The sequence below is a fragment of the Amphibalanus amphitrite genome, unplaced genomic scaffold, assembly GCF_019059575.1.
Source record: "Amphibalanus amphitrite isolate SeventyFive unplaced genomic scaffold, NRLGWU_Aamphi_draft 000120F_arrow, whole genome shotgun sequence".
Lineage (NCBI taxonomy): Eukaryota > Metazoa > Arthropoda > Thecostraca > Balanomorpha > Balanidae > Amphibalanus > Amphibalanus amphitrite.
In genome coordinates this window covers 86,025-105,512 of record NW_024881615.1, presented here as the reverse complement: position 1 = coordinate 105,512, position 19,488 = coordinate 86,025, and the positions used below count along the sequence as shown (strand labels likewise).

General features: G+C 51.7%; 1 protein-coding gene across 2 annotated transcripts; it reads left to right on the top strand.

The window, feature by feature from the left end:
• Positions 1-98: 98 nt before the first annotated feature.
• LOC122381418 (multiple C2 and transmembrane domain-containing protein-like) lies at positions 99-18,616 on the top strand. Of its 2 annotated transcripts, none has more exons than XM_043365550.1 (18): positions 99-1,091; positions 1,643-1,754; positions 2,589-2,731; positions 2,855-2,934; positions 3,624-3,819; positions 6,492-6,634; positions 6,927-7,085; positions 7,476-7,662; positions 8,596-8,792; positions 10,165-10,267; positions 10,579-10,689; positions 11,309-11,454; positions 12,006-12,135; positions 12,519-12,614; positions 13,068-13,127; positions 13,405-13,511; positions 14,158-14,365; positions 17,376-18,616. In XM_043365550.1, exons 1-18 carry the CDS (start codon positions 870-872, stop codon positions 17,466-17,468), a joined length of 2,493 nt encoding a protein of 830 aa, XP_043221485.1. In that variant the 5' UTR covers positions 99-869; the 3' UTR covers positions 17,469-18,616. The 2 variants fall into 2 exon arrangements, with proteins under 2 accessions (XP_043221485.1, XP_043221486.1); XM_043365551.1 differs by having other exon boundaries at positions 680-1,091; positions 1,646-1,754.
• Positions 18,617-19,488: the final 872 nt, after the last annotated feature.

Sequence of the window (19,488 nt, the reverse complement as noted above, 5' to 3'; positions counted from 1 at the left end):
GACCTTCGGAGCAGAACAGTCGGCCGAGTTTACGACCCGCACCTGCCACTCATCGCGACGCCCCCGGCCCCCGCCCTGCCCTCGCCCGCCTGTTTATTTTCTAGGGTACGCAGATCGAAGCTGCCTGTCTCGTGTGTGCTGGTCGGCTGAGGCAGCGAAAAGTGACCTATAGCGTATGGCGTTGACGAATGTTTCCTGGTTCGGTGGTTAGACGGGTCTACCGCCAGGTGCTACTCGCTTTCCCACCACGTAGCGAAAGCTGAGCTTTTCACACCCGTAGCCCTCAGTCGGGCGGTGTGTCCGGTCCGGTATCGGCGTGGTCTGACCCGGTATTACGGGACTACTGTGGTGTGACCAGTGTAGTAGAACGGACTGTGGTTGTTGTAGCTTCAGACCACGCCTCCCAGCAAGTGCAAGTGCCCTGCTGAGTCGTTTTTGCCGGGCTCTGTCGTCGTTTCGGGGTGCTGCACGAACCCAACGGTACATGCAGCGCCGCCCTCAATCCTTCCGTATCGGGGCCCGGGAGCCGCATACCGACCGACCAGCCCTGCCCCGCCCCCACCGGCTACACAACCTTCCCCCCCCCCCCCCCCCCCCACCGTCGCCCTGGTCGTCCTGCCGCCCGGTGGAGCCACCGTCGGCAGTCGACGGCGTCGCTGCACGGCGGACAGTGACGCCGCGGGGGGCGCGTCCGGGTGACGATATAGTGTGACGCCACGTCCAGGTCCTCTGAAGGCACTGGGTTAACGTGTGTCGCGGCTGGTCGCAGTGTGAGTAGTGTGTGCTGTGCTCAAAACACCGCCTATCCGAACCAGCGCACCGTGCAACAGTGGGCTGGCTCGCCGCCGGGCCTCCCCGCTCAAGGTCAGATGCACTCGCATGCGGCGGAGCTGGGCGGTCGGTTGCGCTCTCGCGTGGCGGCCGGCCTGGAGAAGCACGTGCCTCGGCTGGCGGCGGGTCTGGAGCGGCAGGCGCCGCGGCTGGCTGCCGAGCTGGAGCGCAGGGTGCCGGCCCTGGCACACCGTGTGTCACCGAGCCGCCGCGGTCTGAGGCATAGCCATGAGGAGCCGGAGGACGAGGATGGAGGTCAGGTGAGGACTGCCGGGAATATGTAGAAAGGGTTCTGGGAATAGAAAAGATACAGAGCAGGGCTTCTGGGGTCGGCTGTGGCGCGAAAGTGAGCTCTTGAGGATATGTATGGACTGGAAAAACTGATGGGGATTAGATACGCAAGTGCGGAGAAAAAGTGCTGAGCGCTCAGGGCAAGCGGGAGGAAATGTACCCGCCGAACCTTGCAGCTAAACCCGGGAGAAGCTAAAAGATCCTTGACATTTGGATTACAAAGATACCGATCCATGCGACTGGTTGGCAGCCAACCATGAGTCATTTACTGGCAGCGCTGAAAGGAAGCGGGCTATTATTGTCCTGCTGAATACCTCATGTCTCTCGGTTGCGCCGATGCACGGACTGCCGGAACTCGGATTAAAAAACATAACCTGTGTCTAGCTGAGCTCTACTGTGATGCCGATGAATTATAGATCGTTCGTTCACGAGCCAATACCCGATTCATGTCGTGTATTGTTCCATGGATGCCAGTCCAATGGCCAAACCATTAACGAGCTGTGATTGCACCGTGTTTCAGCAGGGGGAGGCGGACTCGGCCGCTGCCGCTGCGGAGCCGGCTGCCATCCCGACCCTGGTGCTGCACGTGCGTCTGCTGCATGGCCGCCACCTGGTCGCCATGGACAGCTGCGGTACGTGCGGGCGTTCTCCGACCGTGGGATTAAAATCGGACACTGGCTGTTGACAGCTCGGGGTACTTATGTTGAGTGCGGTGCCTCGGCCAGTTTGGTTATAGAGAGCTGCATTACGCCTTCCACCGTCCTTCACCATGGCTCGTCAATGCCCACTGCATGCGGTACGCCAACCTCATTTGTTGGCCTTGATGGATATTACGATTACGGTACACGCTGTCCTTTTTCGATCTGACACGTATACGCCACTGCTACTGCGTACAATACCGGTTACATCGGTCTCGCCCGTCACATTAGGGCCCCTGATGGCCTGACACTAAAAGCATTACGCCTGGATGGTCAGGATCTCCGTGCGAGCTTCATTGCGGATAATGTTTTTGACACAAGCATGTACCTTCGTTTGGGTGGCATTTGCTCACGGCATGTGTCGACGGGGTAGTTCGCATGTGTAGAAGTTTTTGCTATACTTTAATGACGAGGTTCAATCCCTGTCGTCCTGGGATCGTCAAATATGGAAATTTCAGCGTTTTGGGATTTGTGTTTTCTGTCAAATGGTGCAGGTGCAGTTTTCAATTTCACTTTGCCATATGCGGCACTTTGAACGCGTCGTGCATAAAGGCAAGGCAGTAAGGCTTTTATCGCGGCCTACCCGTCAGTAAACCCGTGAGTGTCTTAGCTGTGCATCTGTAATGCTTTCCTGGCTTACATTGTTTATAGATAGCTTACGAACCTGCTGTGTCGTCGTTCTTTGTGTCTAGGATGGCTCGCCTTCCGTTATACATACTTGTATATTGCCAACTTGACTGTTCCTAACTACTTTTTACAACCTTTCAGGCACCAGTGACCCGTATGTGAAGTTCAAGCTGGGCTCGAAAACCGTGTACAAATCCTCGATCTCGTACAAAACTCTGAATCCCGTCTGGAATGAGACGTTTCAGGTGGTCCTTCAGAGGCAGTTCAAGAATCTCAACCTCAAGGTGAGCTATGTCTGCAATTCTAAACGTCGAACTTGTGCACTTGCTTTGTACATCTTGTAACGCAATTTTCAATACGATATTTTGCAGTAATAGCACTTTTTACTGATCTCTGACCGTTTCCAGGTTTATGACCACGACTGGGGTCTGAACGACGACTTTCTGGGCCAGGCGAAGATCGACCTCTCCTCTCTGCCGCTGGACCAGTGAGTGCGCCATACCGTCCCCATTTGCAGCTGCACCCCCGGCCATAACCCACTCGAACTTACAGCTTTGTAGGCACTGACTCATAGGCCCACGCTGTCGCATATGTTTGCCCACTGGCCTTGAATTTGACTAGTGCGTTGTGTTGCATTCGTTTCGTAAGGCTTCGAGTGTCGCTATCGGGAAAGGCATTGCTCTGGTACTGCGTGTTTGCATTTGCACTGTCAATGTCTCGTTATGTAAACTAGCTATCAAGTTCGCTATCAAATACGTCGCCGCATGTAGAGCAATGATAATTGAATCATCCGTAATGGAAATACGCAAATGAGCCATGAATTGCGTCACATGACCTCGAATGCTTATTCAGTTCCACCCATTTCACTGTAGGTTCCGGAATATGCAATGTGCTGAAGAACCAAAGGTTGCGAAAGAGGGCAGTTGCCCCTTGTACGTTTTCCGGGCTGAAAACTGTGAATCCGCTGCTTGCGCTAACTTTTGTGAATTAACAGTGTTTTTACGAGTTTCTTATCCCTAAGATTTTACATTTGACCCCAGTGGGGCCAAGATCAGATGAATAAGTCAACTTGAAAGACGGTGTTTTGAGACAAAGGTTTCCGAATATCGCCGTGCTGTGCTCTCGTGCCCTGTTCGTACACCTACCGATCTGACCTGGAGCTTGTTTTCTCCCCAGGGAGCAGGAGCTGACGGTCGCCCTGGCCGACCCGGACGAGGCCACCGTCACGTTCACCAGCCGCCACCAGGTCGCTGTGACGTCACCGGGACAGGGTGTGGTGACGTCACTGGATGCGAGGGACGTCACCGGACCGCTGGGCACAGTCAGCCTGGCGCTTCGTCTTGTGCCTCTCAGTGACGACGAGGTGGAACAGGTCAGTCGGCTGCCAGTGTCTGGAATGCCGCCAAGACAGCCCGTACATAGGCAGCCCTATGCAACCCGGCTTCAACTCAAAGTCAGCCCATATTCGGGACGCCTCGGATCCACTCGAAACTTTCACACAACGCCCTTGATGTGTGGAATACGTGTCCCAAGTCACTCCTGAATGCTTTGCCTAAAATACGACATTTCAATTAAAGGTAGTGTGCCACCTTTGAAAGATTTCCCATTTTATTTTTCCTAGGATAAGAAGCTTCTGTTTTTACCTAATATCGCAAAAAAAAATCAAAAATGGGCCTGGAATAGTGCCTTTTTCGCCTAAAAGTTTATCGGTTTTTCGATATGTATAACAACTGTAGTGGGCTGATCTGCAAACAGGCGTCGGCAACAATCGCGAATGCGGCGCACATGTGACAATAAGCAAAGGTCATTATAGAGTTACGACGTATGTACGGGAATGAGTTATCAGCTGTCTAATCGTAGACAACACAATGTCGAGCCTTAAACTGTAAGCCTGTATTGGTATTGTTTCTTTTATTTGGCTGTCGAACATTATTTATGGTTTGAAATATGATTTTATGTAAAATAATTGATATGAAAAAGCCGTCTCTTAACCCTCGCCCGTAAACGGCGATCTGCCACCTTCGCCCATGCAGGGGGGGGGGTTGGTGCGACCCCCCCCTTGGCGTTTGAAAACGGAGCGTCGTAGAGCTTAGCGGAAAAGACCAACGGATTGCTCTCGCCGAGATCTCGCGATTGGTGGTATATTTTTTGGTCCTAGGTCAACATTTGACCTACTTTTGACCGGTCAAAGGTCAAATTTTCGGAAAAATAGACTTTTTCAAATTTTCCGCGGCGATTGCGGCAAAACGGTGGGAGATATCGACTTGAAACCTTCACTATCGTGTTCCTTGATCAATTCTCTATCGTTTGGTATGTTTTTCGTTTCCCTAGCTCTAAAAATGACGCGTTGGGAGCGCCGGAAGTCGGCAAGGTCACAGTCGGCGGCAGAAATTCGAAAAATCAAAATTTAAATTTTTGAAATCTGATTGTATTTTTGGATTTGGGATGTCCATTTGCTCCCTATAGAAGCTAATATTGCTGCATATTCCCATTGAGGTGACAAGAATTAGCAAAATAGTGGTTCGGGCGCTTTTCAAAAATAGTACCGGACGTTGTTCCTCTTGTGACGTCATAGCTCCGTGACCTGACCTGACCCGGTCAAGTTTCTTATACTATATGATAGCCAATACTTGCCCCAACATGCATGGGAAGTTTCATCACGATCCATCAACCGATGTCCGTACCACCGGCAGGAAACCTCGGGCGTTGGCACTCAGTTTGTGAAAATCCGGCCGGAGGCTGTTCCCTTTGTGACGTCATAACTCCGTGACCTGACATGACCCGGTCAAATTTTTTTTATCAAAAGATGCGCAAGGTTTGCCCCATAAGGTACCTAAAATTTGGCGGCGCTGCGCGCCGCCGTTTTTGCACTATTTCCGAAAAACCTCAGGGGGGGGTTGCACCAACCCCCCCCCCCCTACATGGGCGAGGGTTAAGTTATGACCCCATTTCACCACACGCAAGTGGCAGAAATGACAATGATCAGCTGACGCATTTTTCTTGGCCGAAGTCAGAGCGCGCGGCCCGACGCACCACCACCGCACCACAAAGTATGAGCAGAAGCCGCGCCCAAAGCCAGGGCCCCGGTAACGTGAGGTAGCGGAGTCGGGGCAGCGTGCGCTGACCCAAGCCGGGGCCGCAGCTTTGGGCGCGGTCTACCGCATCCCCGCGGGCAGCCCCGGGCTATCACATGACACCGGGAGGACGCGCGGCCCCGGCTTGGGTCAGCGCACGCTGCCCCGACTCGGCTACCTCACGTTACCGGGGCCCTGGCTTTGGGCGCGGTCTACCGCACCACCTAACAGGCGTGTTCGAAACCGCAGGAGATGATGATGAACGGGTTTATCGAAACTTGATTGGATGAGCCTATCGGTAATAGCGATTTCAGTGTGTGCATTTATTGTTCATAGTGGTGTGAAATGTGGTTGGGGTACGACCGACAACCCGTCGGGGCGAATTTCGCACGGGGGTACTCAAAATTTGAAGAATTTAAGACGTTTCCATGAGTTTTGAAGGTATGGATAAGTTCTATAAATCCGGTTCTCCTTATCTGGGCCATTAACTCCATACGGTCCAGGAAAGCTGGCACACTACCTTTAAAGCTCGCTGCTCGCTTGGCTGTTGTATTTTGGACAGTAATCATATACACATGGGAGGGAGACAGGCGTGACCTAGCCAACATCCTGGTGACTGTCGAACCTCTGTGATTCCCTGCTTCCAATATATGGGGGCAGTTGCTTGGACCCCGAGTGATTGAAGGCTCAGAAGTACCTGATGATGACTGGTTGTCAGCCAGGTCGGGAAGGGCGTGAGAGAAAGTGACGCGAATGTCCTCAGCCTGACAGAGAAAGTAGATCCGATCCGATCTTTGTAGACTCGGCTTGCCGCCGGGGCGATATCGGCCGTGGACCAGAGAAGGTGTGGTTCTGTTGTTCGATTTGTGTCAGCTGGAGGAAGCTCTCGGTGTCGGGATGATGGCAGGCAGCGGCTGCAGGACACCGTTTTATTGTGTCTAACCTGTCCTCTCCGGATCGCCTTTCTCAGCTGGAAGGCAGCTCTCGGTGTCGGGATGAGGGCAGGCAGCGGCAGCAGGCCTGGAGTCATGTGGTTCACGTTGTGCTGGTGGAGGGGCGTGACCTGCTCTCAATGGATGTGGGCCACACCAGCGACCCCTACGTCAAACTCAGGTCAGTGGCACTGCGGGCCGGTTACGACGATCCTATGATCAAACTGAGGTTAGTTGCGATGAGCCCAGTGACTATACATCAGCAACTTTTTTGAATTGGCGCTAATTAAATTTTGATGAACAATTTTTTGGTATCACACCAATGTGCATACCGAATGCGTTCTAATCTTGAGAGCCGACAGATCTGAGGCCTGGGCCACCCAGCGACATCTACAAGAACACAATCCAACCCTCCAGCTTCTCTATACCCGCACCACCACGACTTGTAGTCTCATTACCTATCTCGTTTCCAGACTTGGTAAGGAGAAGTTCAAGAGCCACACGGTGGGCCACTCGCTGAGTCCGTACTGGGGCGAGGAGTGCTGCTTCCACCTCTATCCGGACGGGTGCCAGCGGTTAGAGGTGGAGGTGTTCGACAGGGACCAGATGACCGTCGACGACTTCATGGGAAGGTGAGAGAGCGCCCCCTCAGCTGTGCTGTGCTCTGTTTTGATTGTGTTTTTCCTTCTTCAAAAGTTTGGGTTTTTACTGTACTGCTAAGTTGTCTGCACACTGAACAGTGAACACACTAAGGTGGTGTGTTGATGCATCAACGCTGTCACAACCGCGGCAGCCTGGGCGCCCTGTTACCGTATTACATTTCTCAAAATTAACAGTCGCAGTCCATCCCGAGGTTGAGATGTACATATCAGGGCGTACGCCACCAGCGTCCAGCACACTATCGACAGGATCTGTAACAGTCAGTAGCGGTCACTGAGGTGGTGTGATGTTCCTATCCCACAGCGGCGTCCTGGACCTGTCCCGTCTGTACTGTATTGACTCTGTAATCCTGTATACCACAGCGGCAGTCTGGACCTGTCCCTTCTGTCCCCGGAGCGGTCGCACAGCGTGTGGGTGCCGCTGGAGGAGGGCGCCGGCGCCGTCCGACTGGTGATCACCATATCCGGCACCACCCATGTGGAGACGGCCTCGGACCTGCTCTGTCACCAGCACGACCCGCCGCACACCGAGCAGCAGATCCGGCAATTGGTGAGGGCATATACGGATAGCAGACCAACACGACCCGCCGCACACCGAGCAGCAGATTCGGCAGCTGGTGAGGACAGGCACGGAACAGCAGATACGAGTACGGCAGGCTGGTGAGAATAGACGTACAGACACACGGACCAACAGATACGGCGGGTGGTGAGGACAGACATAGCCCACACGGACCAGCACGACCCACCGCACACCGAGCAGCAGATCCGGCAGCTGGTCAGGGCAGTCTGCCCGGCAGACATAGTAGACAAGAACCACTGCAAATAGAGCTGGTGAGGGCAGACAGCAGACACACGGACCAGCAGATACGCAGCTGGTGAGGGCCAATCACACGGATTACCAGATACAATAAACATACGGACCAGCAAATACGGCAGCTGGTGAGCGCAAACATAGACACACGGATACGGCAGCTGGTGAGGGCAGACACAGACACATCGACCAGCAAATACGGCAGCTGGTTAGGGCAAACACAAGGACCAACCAGATACGGCAGCTGGTTAGGGCAAACACACGAACTGCTTGTTACATACCAGTGCTGGTGCAACGTCTGGTGCGACCAACAGGTATAGCCCTTATTGTGTCCAACGTGATCTCTGTAACTAACAAGCTATGATGCTGTCTTACTGACACACTGCCGGCCAGATAAGTCAGATGTGTGATCAGCCAGAGGGCGCCACTAAGAATGAAACAGAGAATCAGAGAGCATCAGTGTATCATACGTCAGTGCTGTTTCGGTCAAAACCACGGTCATGTGTAGGAGAGAAAAAGACCCATGTTAGGGATGAAACATAAGACTGTCATCCGTGGTCAAAACGACAATAAACAGTGAGCCACATAGGCGCCATTTGTCTCGCCCTGTATCCCGTATGACAGTGTCGCCCCTTATCCTCCCGTGTAACTAACGAGTCCCCACTCTCGCAGAGCTTTCCGAGGACGCTGGAGCGCCTGACGCCCGTGGGCCACCTCTCGGTGAAGGTGCTGCGCGCGCGCGGTCTGGCCGCGGCCGATCTGAACGGCCGCTCGGACCCGTTCTGCGTGCTGCAGCTGGTAAACAGGCGCCGCCAGACGCAGACCGTCTACAAGACGCTGGAGCCCTACTGGAACAAGGTGTTCAGTCTGTGAGTGTCCCCGGCCCCCGCATGCTCAGTTTGTGTTACTTTAACGCCAACACGTGTGGCGAAAGGGAACCCTTGAGTGGGCCCTATCGGCACTTTGTTACACTTCACTATTTACGTCTTGTACGTTTTTATGACCGTAACTGTACAATGACCATCCAGTCGATCACTTAACCCGCGCCCCGTAAGGGGGGGGGAGGGGGCCGAAACGGCCCACTGTCCTTTTCCGTCGATATCTCCTAAACGGCTGGAGATATCGCCACCAAACTTTTAGGACCCCTCCGGGCATCAATTTTACACATTGTGGCCAAAAATTTTGCAGAGGCTCTGATAGGTTGGCCACAAAAGACGTCAGAATTACGCCATGTTCTGCGGCATTTTCGACCGAAAAAAGACCTTCGCGAGAAGAGTTGTCAGGCCTACAGCTTTGAAGATACAGAAAAATGATCAAGACATAAAAGGTGCAGGATTGAGAGGGCTACAAAATTGCTATCTCGGATTTTTGAAATTTTTGAGTTTTGACCCCCAAAAATAAAAAAAAAACATTTTTTAATATTAGCCAAAAAATCCAAAAAGTTTTTGAGTTTCGAAAAAAACGGAATATATGTGATAGTACCTACCGTCTTTTATCTACATACCAAATTTCAGATCGATATCTCGTTTTTTGGCCAAGTTATAGCGAAAAAAAAAACTGTTAAAAAATGATGACGTCAAATTTTCAAACTCAATGTTTGGCAATTCTAGACCACGTAGAGCAAAACAAAGACCATCATTAGACTCCCCGTGACGAGCTGCATCGAATCGATACCCATTTTATGCAAAAATATCATATTTGAAATTTGACGTAATTTGACCTGACCTTGACCTGATCTTTACCAGAACGTGACCTAAGCTGGCCCCAAAGGCTGCCTGACCCACACAAGTCATGTAAAATGGACCATAAAACATTTATCACACGGCACTTTCATATTGTGACCCCCCAGTGACATGACCTCTGTGACCTGACCTGATATCAGTGACCTCAGATAGCAAAGTATGTGTTTGACGAACAATGTACCATCGATGGTTTTCAATAACTTACCAATGTACTCGATTTCACAACACATTTCTTGAAATGCCTGTGAACGGTGAAAATCCGACCTTTGACCTGACCTGTGACGTCATCGGTTTGACCTAGGTCAATGAAATTCGGTCACAAGGTAGTTCCCCGGTGGGGCTATCGAACGCCGTTTGAGTTTTGAAAATCCGCTGGTAAATTTCCGAGATCTTAGCCCCCCCCCCCCCCTACGGGTGGTAGGGTCAGCCGATAGCCCTACGGGGCGCGGGAGTTATTTCACCCTCAAGTTGACGGTAACGGTGCTGTTTTGTCTTGCAGTGAGGTGAACGACATTCACAGCGTGCTGGAGGTGACTGTCTATGATCAGGACAAGGATCACGCCGTGGACTTCCTTGGAAAGCTGGCCATCCCACTGCTGCAGGTATGCTTGATTGCATAGTCAACTGGCTCCGATAGGCATCGGTCTGTGTACGAATACATTCCGGACTTGTCGACAACTTCCTGTCGCTGTGCTAACAGCAAACAATCTTCAAAGTTCGCATTATCATCTGTTTTAACTATTTCAAGTCGCATTGCAATCTGTTTGAACTATTTCAAGTGTATATTGAATGTCATCGACACCTGCGAATGTCGTGTTTAATTGGACTTATGCCGAATGTGTCCTCATGGGAAAAGGCATTTCAACGTGAAATGTTCATGAACCATATTGAGTTCGTTTTGACAATTTTACAGATACAGTCAGGGAAGCGACGATGGTATCTTCTCAAAGACGAAAGACTTCGACACAGAGCGAAGGGCAAAAATCCCCAAATTCTCCTGGAATTTGATCTCATTTGGAATCAGGTAATGAAATGCCTCGTAACATGTTTCATAATTAAATTTTATGCGTACCGTCGTATAATTTCGCCGTTTATCACGTTTATACGATCATGTCTGGCGAACCAAGGCTATGTAAACGCTGCCTGCGAAGATGATGTGTTTGGAGTAGCTAATAGCTTGTCCATTATTTTTATATTTATATGAATTTTTATTGTCAGAGTCGTGACTATGACTTGTGATAAGATTTTCGATTTGCATTGACGGCGCTTTCAGCAGCTCGTCTGCAATCTGTATCGCTGTGGTGCGCCGTGGTCTGACGGTCATCGCCCCGTCGTGCCGCCGGGGCGGGGCCGCAGTCCGCTCATGGGATCTGGTCTGATATACTGCCGTGCACGGGCACGATGTGCTGACTTGCACGTTCTGCAGACCGGCGCCGGCCACTCCGCTCCGCCCTGTACCGGTGCCATGACCGGTCGTTCCCGTTTAGCTCGACCGATCGTGACTACCGGCCGACCCTCTCCATCGGCCGGTCAGGTCGGCGTCCCGGGCCCCGACTGACCCGGTAGTGCCCTCTGACTGACCCCGGCCGTGCCCTCTGACTGACCCCGGCCGTGCCCTCCGACTGACCCGGCGCGGTCCTCAGGTACGCGCCGCCCTCCGAACGTTCACACCGCGCGAGCAGCCGCTCGTCCGGCCGCCTGTCCGCTTCAGGATGTCTGCGTTCGTGCGGATTCTGAACCGGCTGAACGCGCTGAGTGTGGGTGCTCTGGAGCTGCACGCCTTCATCAGGTAACGGGCAGAATCAGTGAATAACTACACCACGCTTGTTTGCTTAATTGGCATTCCTGGCTTATGCTGGTGATTCGCGTTAAAGTTAAAAGTGGTTGTTCGCAACAAGACCATTGGTTAAAAAAAAACTTTTGTAATGGTGCAGTCGTGATGTTCTCGCTTGTGTGATCCGGTAATAAGAAATGCCGTATAAGTATAGTCGACTACAGAATGATGTTCCACTCCTCAGAAGCTATCAGCTGACCGGAGCGCTAAGTTGTGCCGTTTATCACGCAATTAAGCGTGTCGATTGTGAGCATTGGGACAAAGCTATAATTTGTGAACTCAGCCCGTGTGATGCGGCACAGCCTACCACTCCAGGCAAATAATTGCCTGTGAAAAGTGGAACATCATTCTGTAGTCGACTATACACCCTGGCACCACTTCTTCCTCTCAATACAGCACCGCATTGATCTGAGAATCTAACACCTTTTCTATCCCTCCTCCCTCACAGCAGGGTGCTGGCCTGGGAGTCGGCGCCGCGCTCCCTAACATTACCCCTCCTCTGACAGCAGGGTACTGGCCTGGGAGTCGGCGCCCCGTTCCGTCTCCGTGTGGATCGGCTTCCTGTGCGTCACCTACTGCTTCCAGCTGTACATGGTGCCGGCGCTCCTGCTGCTCGCCGTCTTCGGACGCTGGATGGTCAGTTTCAGAATACACCCGGGCGGCCCGTGGTAGGTGTCCCTCGATGGGGGTGAGGGTGGGGGCACCAGACCTGATGTTATCGGTCTGGGATGAGGTTTGAGTTGAGGGTTCTTCTTTTTGTAACGAGCTTGCATGAGGAGCTTCCGAGTTTGAAATGCTTGTCCATCGGCTAGGTGAAACGGTTATAGACAAAAAAGAAAGTTGCTTTTAAAATGGTCAGGGGTCTGGTTAATGTCTTTATTATGATATCTTCAAGAGCTGGCTAGAAAGCTTGAACTCACTGGTATTCTCTTTATTGACCAAGACAGTAGCTGGTGTATATTCTCTTCAACATGTTTGAGCGTTTTGTACTCTCCTATTCACGGAGTACCTGTTTTCAGATGCGGATGGCGTCGTCGTTCCGCGGTCAGAGTCAGGCCGAGCTGGAGGGCGGCGACCCTCCGTTGGAGGAGGAGGATGACGCGCTGGAGGACGAGGTAGCGTGCTCTGATCTCCGGTATATAACTATAAGTGTGGTGTGGTGTTTACATAAGTGTGGTGTGGTGTGGTGTTTATAGTGTGGTGTTTACTGTGGCTGTTTACCCCGTGTGGTCCCCGGGCTGGGAGGCCGTTATCCTCCGGTAGAGGACATGCGGGAGGGGTAGTGTGATCTGCGCAGCTCCGGTATAGGGTGTATATTTAGCGCATGATGCTTACTGCGGCTTTTCACCTTGTATGGTCATAAGCCATCTTCTGTCGCGTGAAAGAATCTCGCGAGGTCCAGGACGGGTGTGTCGCCATCTGCATGCGATAAATCTCAAATCGAGCCCTCACGTGCGCGGGCTGTGTTGATGGAAATAAAATAATAAAATCCTGTTACCAATCAGCTGCGGATTTTATTTTTGCGTAGTGATATATCCGCTGTTGTGACTGTGCTGCGCCTGTTTCAGGATCTGAGCAGCTCCCGTGAATCTCTGGAGGTCGACCTCCGCTACTGGCGGTACCTGCCGGTGAGCTACGATTAGATCCTGCACCCTTGTATCCATTTAATGCAAATTATTCGCAAGTAGCCTGGCGAGTGATGATAGGAATTATGTAACATCTATGTCTCATATTTAATTATAGGTAGGCAAAATAATGAGGTCGAACGATGATGGAGTGGAGGGATGCATTCGTGCTGACAATGCTTGGTAAAATAATCATATTACATTAGATTAGTCCGTAATTGGTCATGACTGTTGTTATGCCGTGTGAGATTACATGATGTTTCTGGTTCGCTCTTCCCAGGACGAGAAGAAGACTCTGAAGGAGAAGGTTCTCTCGGTGCAGGAAGTGACGTCACTAGTACAAACCTCGCTCGGCTACCTGGCCTCCCTCACCGAACGAATACTCAAGTACGTGATATGAATAATGAATATTTCATCACTGCTTATGAAATTGAATGAAACAGTTCATCGTGTGCATTGCCATAGAGATTCAACTTTGTCGTCCTCCAGGTGTTACTGGAATGTTACCGGCGTTTTTGTTTGTCATGGCTACCGGTTTTAACCGGCCTTTACATATTGTTGAATGCATTATGAAATTTTTCGAGTTTCAAAGACTTTCTTTAACTCCTTCAAACAGATTACACGGTAAAAAAAAACTAGTATCGTCGTGTCTCCCTCCGACTTGTTTGTTTGTTTGTTTTTGTTTGTTTTGTTGGGTTAGGCCCTTTCGGTCTGACAAGACCATTTCAGAGCCGGGAGGATGATAGGATATAGGGGGAGACATTGGTCTGGGCAGGCACCCTAGTGAGTCGCCGGGGCTGAGCCCGTCCAGAGGACAGGCCACCCAGCCCCAAGGCACTCACTGCACCCGGCTGCGGGGTGCGCTCCCTCGGGAGCAGCGGTGCCGCTCCAAGGGAGCAGCCCGCATGAGATAAAGTTGCCTGTCCAGCCCGGAGGGGGGTTGCGGCGTGGAGGAGATGGATTTCAGTATCCTGAGGATAGAAGCACGGAACAGTGTCCTTCCGACTGACCCATATCCACGGTTGCCCCGCAGCACGGCGGACTTTGTGGTGCCCTTCGTGTCGTGGCTGGCTGTGCTGCTCCTGCTGGGCACCACGGCGCTCTGCTACCTCCTCCCGGTGCGATACATCGTGATGCTGATGGGCAGCTACAAGTTCACCAAAGGCCTTCTCTTCCCGGGCACGGTGTCTACGCACGAACTCATCAACTTCCTGGCCTGCGTGCCCGACTCGGAACAGCTGGTAAGTCGGCGGGGCGGCGGGATTGAGAAGGCACTGAGGTAGGGTAAGGGCGGGTAAGAGTACGCGGGCGATAAGAGTACGCATCAGCTGTTTCGGTTGCTTAGCAACGCGGGTTTGTCGAGTTCATGAAGTGACATGAAGCCGCCAGTGCGTGCTTGTCACCAACGGAACGTGGGCGTTGAGCGGCGACGCTGTTGAGTTTAAGGCGATGAATATTATTTTCGAGCGTTATGATATTATTATGGTATGGTACAATAATTTTGATACTTGGCAGTTGAGATAAGGTACATTTCCGTGATTGTTGTGGGAAACTTGTGAGGTTATCTGGGGAAATACTGTGCAGTGCAATATTCTGTTTGCGAAGTTTTGCACAACGTTTCGGGATTGTTTTGTGCGCGAATTGCATGTACGGTAAGAGGACGCACTGTTCAGGAGGGTAAGAGTACGCAGAATTATACATTAAATCGAATATACAGAAATATAAAACTATTAATCTATCGCTCAATGACGTTTGTTTTGTAGGTATATCATCAATGGAGCACTGTGATGCAGATGCGTACCCGAAATTCTTCCAAATACGAGTTATTCTTCCTTTTGATTGTGCATTTTTTTAAAGAAACACACGACATGATTATTTCCTGATTTATAGACTTGAAAGATGTATTTTATGTTTTTCTTTTTGGATACTAGAATTAACTTAAATGCCTTTTGAGTTTGAAGTTAAGCATTTGGACAATACAAGCTGCATAGGTGTGTGTTCATATGCTTGCGTACTCCACCCGCCTGGCGTGCGTACTCTTACACACCCCATATGGTAAGAGTACGCAACTGCAGCGGTTCAGAAAAAGTCAGTTTTAGACCACTTCCATTTACGCTGAAGGATCGTTGCCCCATGGGTTGATGGCTAATTCAATGAACTTTAATATTTCCTATTTGCGATTTCTTTCTTTCAAATATTAAACAAATGAGAGCAAGAAATCCACTAAGTGCGTACTCTTATACGACTTCACCCTACTGCTGGCTGATCAGATACGCGGCGGTACGAGCATGGCCTAAGCTCTGAAACTCGTGTGTATCCAGAATGCTAGCAGTCATTATCTATTCATTTGATATGACTGAAAAAGTGCGTGGGTGATTTTGTAACGCGTAACCTGAAGATTATTTAAAGCGGCAGCGTCCTCCCAGATATTCATCGACCTCGGAACCGTTCTTACGTTTCCGCAAGCGTTCGCATCCATATAGGATGCAAACGCTCGAAGTTCGATCTTGTGTGGGATGTCTCCTCGGTTATTTTTTTGTTTTGTTGGGTTAGGCTATTTCGGTCTAGCGAGACCATTTTAGAGCCGGAAGGATGATGGGATACGGGGCGGGGGACACTGGTCTGAGCGGACACCTTAGTGAGTCGTCGGGGCTGAGCCCATCTAGTGGACAGGCCACCCAGCCCCCTGACACTCACGGCACCCGGCTACGGGCGTGCTCGTAGGGGAGCTTTCCGCATGGGATAAAGTTGCCCTTTTTAGTCCGGAACAGGGAGTTAGGGAGAAGGATTTGAATGTCCTGAGGATGGAAACGACGGAAAGGCTGCCCTCGGTTATGCACTGTCAGCGAAACACCCGGCTGCCGCTAACGGAGCTTTGGCAGAGTATTAAGGGAAGATGCAGGTAGAATGCATGGTTCGGTTTTAACTAAAAGCTCATTGCATTACGTGTAATAAAGGCGCAAAGCTGTGGTGAGTTGTCGAATGTTCAACTTCCTGGTCCCATTTAGAAGTCAGATATTGTCATTCAAATTCTGGATAATCGCCGATCTCCGCTGGACAGAGGAATAGGTAATCGTTGTGTGACCTTTTTGGATCTTGGAAGAGACACGAACTAGCCAACATTCCAAACTTATCAAAGTCGGGAATCAGAAGGTTAATTTGCATATTAGCTGCACCGTCAATCTCCGCTAATTCAATACCAAATGCATAAACATTCACCGGTGTCTACTCCACCCCAACATGTTTACAAGCACAACATGTAGCCTTCCAGAATCCCATTTCCAGTCGCGGCATCTGCGCAGTCACCTCATTAGTGTTCGGCTTATTTCCGCGTCTGCAGCGGCGGACGTGCATCATGTCAACAGATCGTGCCGCAGCTCGGGACGGCCTCCGCCCCGGAGCGGCGCGGTTCCCACAGCCATGAGCGCAGCTCGGCAGACTCGAGTCACCGTGAGCTGCAGAAGCCGCGCCGTCACGCTCCGGCGGCAGCTCTGCGGCGTGCCTGGCACCGGGGAGTGCTGACTCATCGTGTGCTACCTATCAGTGTCCGTACCGGCTCCGCCTCACGGGGAGAGAGCACGGCCGCTCTCGGCAGTTCGTGAGGTTCGCGCTCGGACGGACGGGTTGAATGTTCGGACGGGTTGGTTGTTTATCGTTCTCGGAGCCGTGAAGGGCAGGGACGGGACGGAGCGGGGCGAGTGGTACGCGGCACAGGGGATAGATGCAGGAAAGGGATGAGGCGCAGGGGTAGTTCGCAATGTGAGAGGACGGAGAGAGAGGTGAGCGTTGCGGAGTGCGCGATGTGGGGACCGAGAGATAGCACAGAGACGTGACGAAACTGAGCGTGTGGTGCGCGGTACTGGATAGTGAGTGGATACGGGGTATCGACTACGGACCAGTGCAGTGTATGTACAGGATATCCGTTTCACAGAGTAATGCTGTGGACAGAGAGGGCTACTTTGGAATGCGCGGAGCGCAAAGCAGTTTATGAAGTGCCGAGTCAGAGTGGAACCCTGAGCCGTACCAGACCTGGGCCACATGCCGAATATTGCGGAGCACAGTTTGAGCAGTGCATGGTTCGGAGTTCGGACAATGACATGCCCACATTGAGATTACTGAGTTGATGCTGTTGTTCCGATTTCATTAATGCTTATCACTCTTGTAAACAGGTACGCTGCTCCGTGCTAATGTCCCCTCCAGCGACGGGGCTAACTTTTTGTTTGTATTCACTGCCCGCCCGTTCCGTTTCAGAAACAGTGGCGAGAGCTGGGTCCGCCGCCAGTGACTGCTGCCGATCGCCGGCGCCGACAGCGGGCCAGACACCGGCTGGGAAGACGTCACTGATAAGTGAGAGCACCATGGCAGGAGCGGTGACACCTCAATGATGAGTGTGGAAAATAAGGTAGCGAAGGAGCCCATTGACGAGTGTGGATATCACTGGAGCGGTGGCTGTGTGACCGGATTCTGGTATCGGGCTCCGGACGTCGCATGCACTCTGTAGTCTTCGCTGTAGACTCCGCTCTGGTTGAAGGCCGAAGGCAGGCAGTTAAAGCTCGGCTGTTTGGTATTTTTACTTCATCGCATTGTACGGATATAGTTGTCCTCCATTTTACCACTCAGGATATAGGAATGTAGGTATCCACTTCTGATATTTCAAGAGAAATGACCTCTGCTTGATCGTTCATCCGTGTGTGACGCCAATCATCGCATCGCCGGTGCTCAGTTGTTGTGAGGCTTTTCACTTGAGAATTTGCGCTTCATGTTCTATTTCCTGCTGAGCTGCTAGTTTAGGTGTGGCCAGGGGCGATGGAAGCTCAAGGTCAGGCACATTGAACCGAACTTGTCCGGTTTAAACTGTTATTATTGCTCAGTATCACGTTAGGTCTACTGGTTGTTTTGATGGTTGTATATCGTGTAAAAATCTCATCAGTTACAAGTCAGCCTTGAGTCCAACAGTGCTGTGACGTGGCACCAGAGTTGATAACGTGTGCATAAGACGATATAATAACAACTCATTCTTGCCTTTTGAAGCAATGATGAAGATCCTTGTAGTACGTAAGGTAAGACCGCCTACATTTTTTCTCGTAGAATGTGAGTCGCACTTTATGGAGCCGATGAGATGGTGTGTTCGATACAAAAGCTACTGCACATGCGTCAGTTGCCTAGCATTGATTTAGCTAGTTATGATGTGTATATATTTTTGTTGTGTAGCTCAGACGTAGGCAAAGCAAAGCGACAAATAAGTAAACCGCCATCAGACTTCGACATTTTATCGGCACAAGTGCGTCTATACGGTTTACGCCCATTTCGCATGTCGACGACTGTCGGTGGTGTCGACAATGAATAATAGGCTGGCCACCTTTGTGATGTGTCTGAGGCAGATGAAAATGCGTAACTATGCTAGATACAATTTGTTATACGACCATTCCTTTTGTACTGCAACTTTCAATGGATGCATCTTTTGTTACCTATAATAAATGCAGCAAAATGGTGATATGTTGATGTTTTAGGCGAGTGCATTTTAATTTGTACATGAGCTTAATAAGCTTCTAGTCGATCCATTCTCGATGAAAAGCTTGTCAGTATGAAATACGGAGCTCGGGGCGGAGGTTTATCCTCAAGTGAATCCGGACATAGGCCTTGGCGCAGCCTGGATGCTATATTGGTAGTATTTTCAGTGTGCACTGCGGAGAGACGGATGTGAATAAGTTGAAGATGTGCAATGACGAGAGCACGATTAAGTCACCACCATTTTAGCCGCACAGCCACCCGGCGCTGGTCGCGGTGCGCTGCGGGCGGACCGCGTCCTCCATCTCTGTTACTGACCGGAGACGGCCATCCTCCACCTGCACCGGCACGGGACGCACATGGGACGGGCCGGCCGGCCGCCGACACTGACGGACAGCCATCCCCGCCGGCCTGGCCAATCACAACACCGACTCCTGGCAGTGCCGGACGCGCCAAGGTCAGCTCAATAAAGGGCATGGCAACGCCCGCCGGCGCGGGGCGGCACGAGCGGCGTCCGGTGCCCGGCGGCGTGAGAAGATCACCGGCGCCGCTCCCGGGCCGGACGGGCAGCACGGGCATACCCGCGGTGGGCTCGCTCCGGCCCAGCTCGGCGGCTGCGAACCGGACAGGTCCGGTCACCATCAGCCGGGCGGCAGTGGGAACTTGCGCTGTGCATGAAGGGGGTAGGGTTGAGTTCGTCTTCCATCACCTGCTAAAATTATGTCAAACAGCATTGCCACTTTAACCCGCGCCCTGCTGGGGGTCCTGGATTTCCACGCCCTGCTGGGGGGGGGGGTGTTTGAACACCCCCCCTTGTAACTCGGCTCCTGGGCCACGTAGCGATACGCGGAAGGCG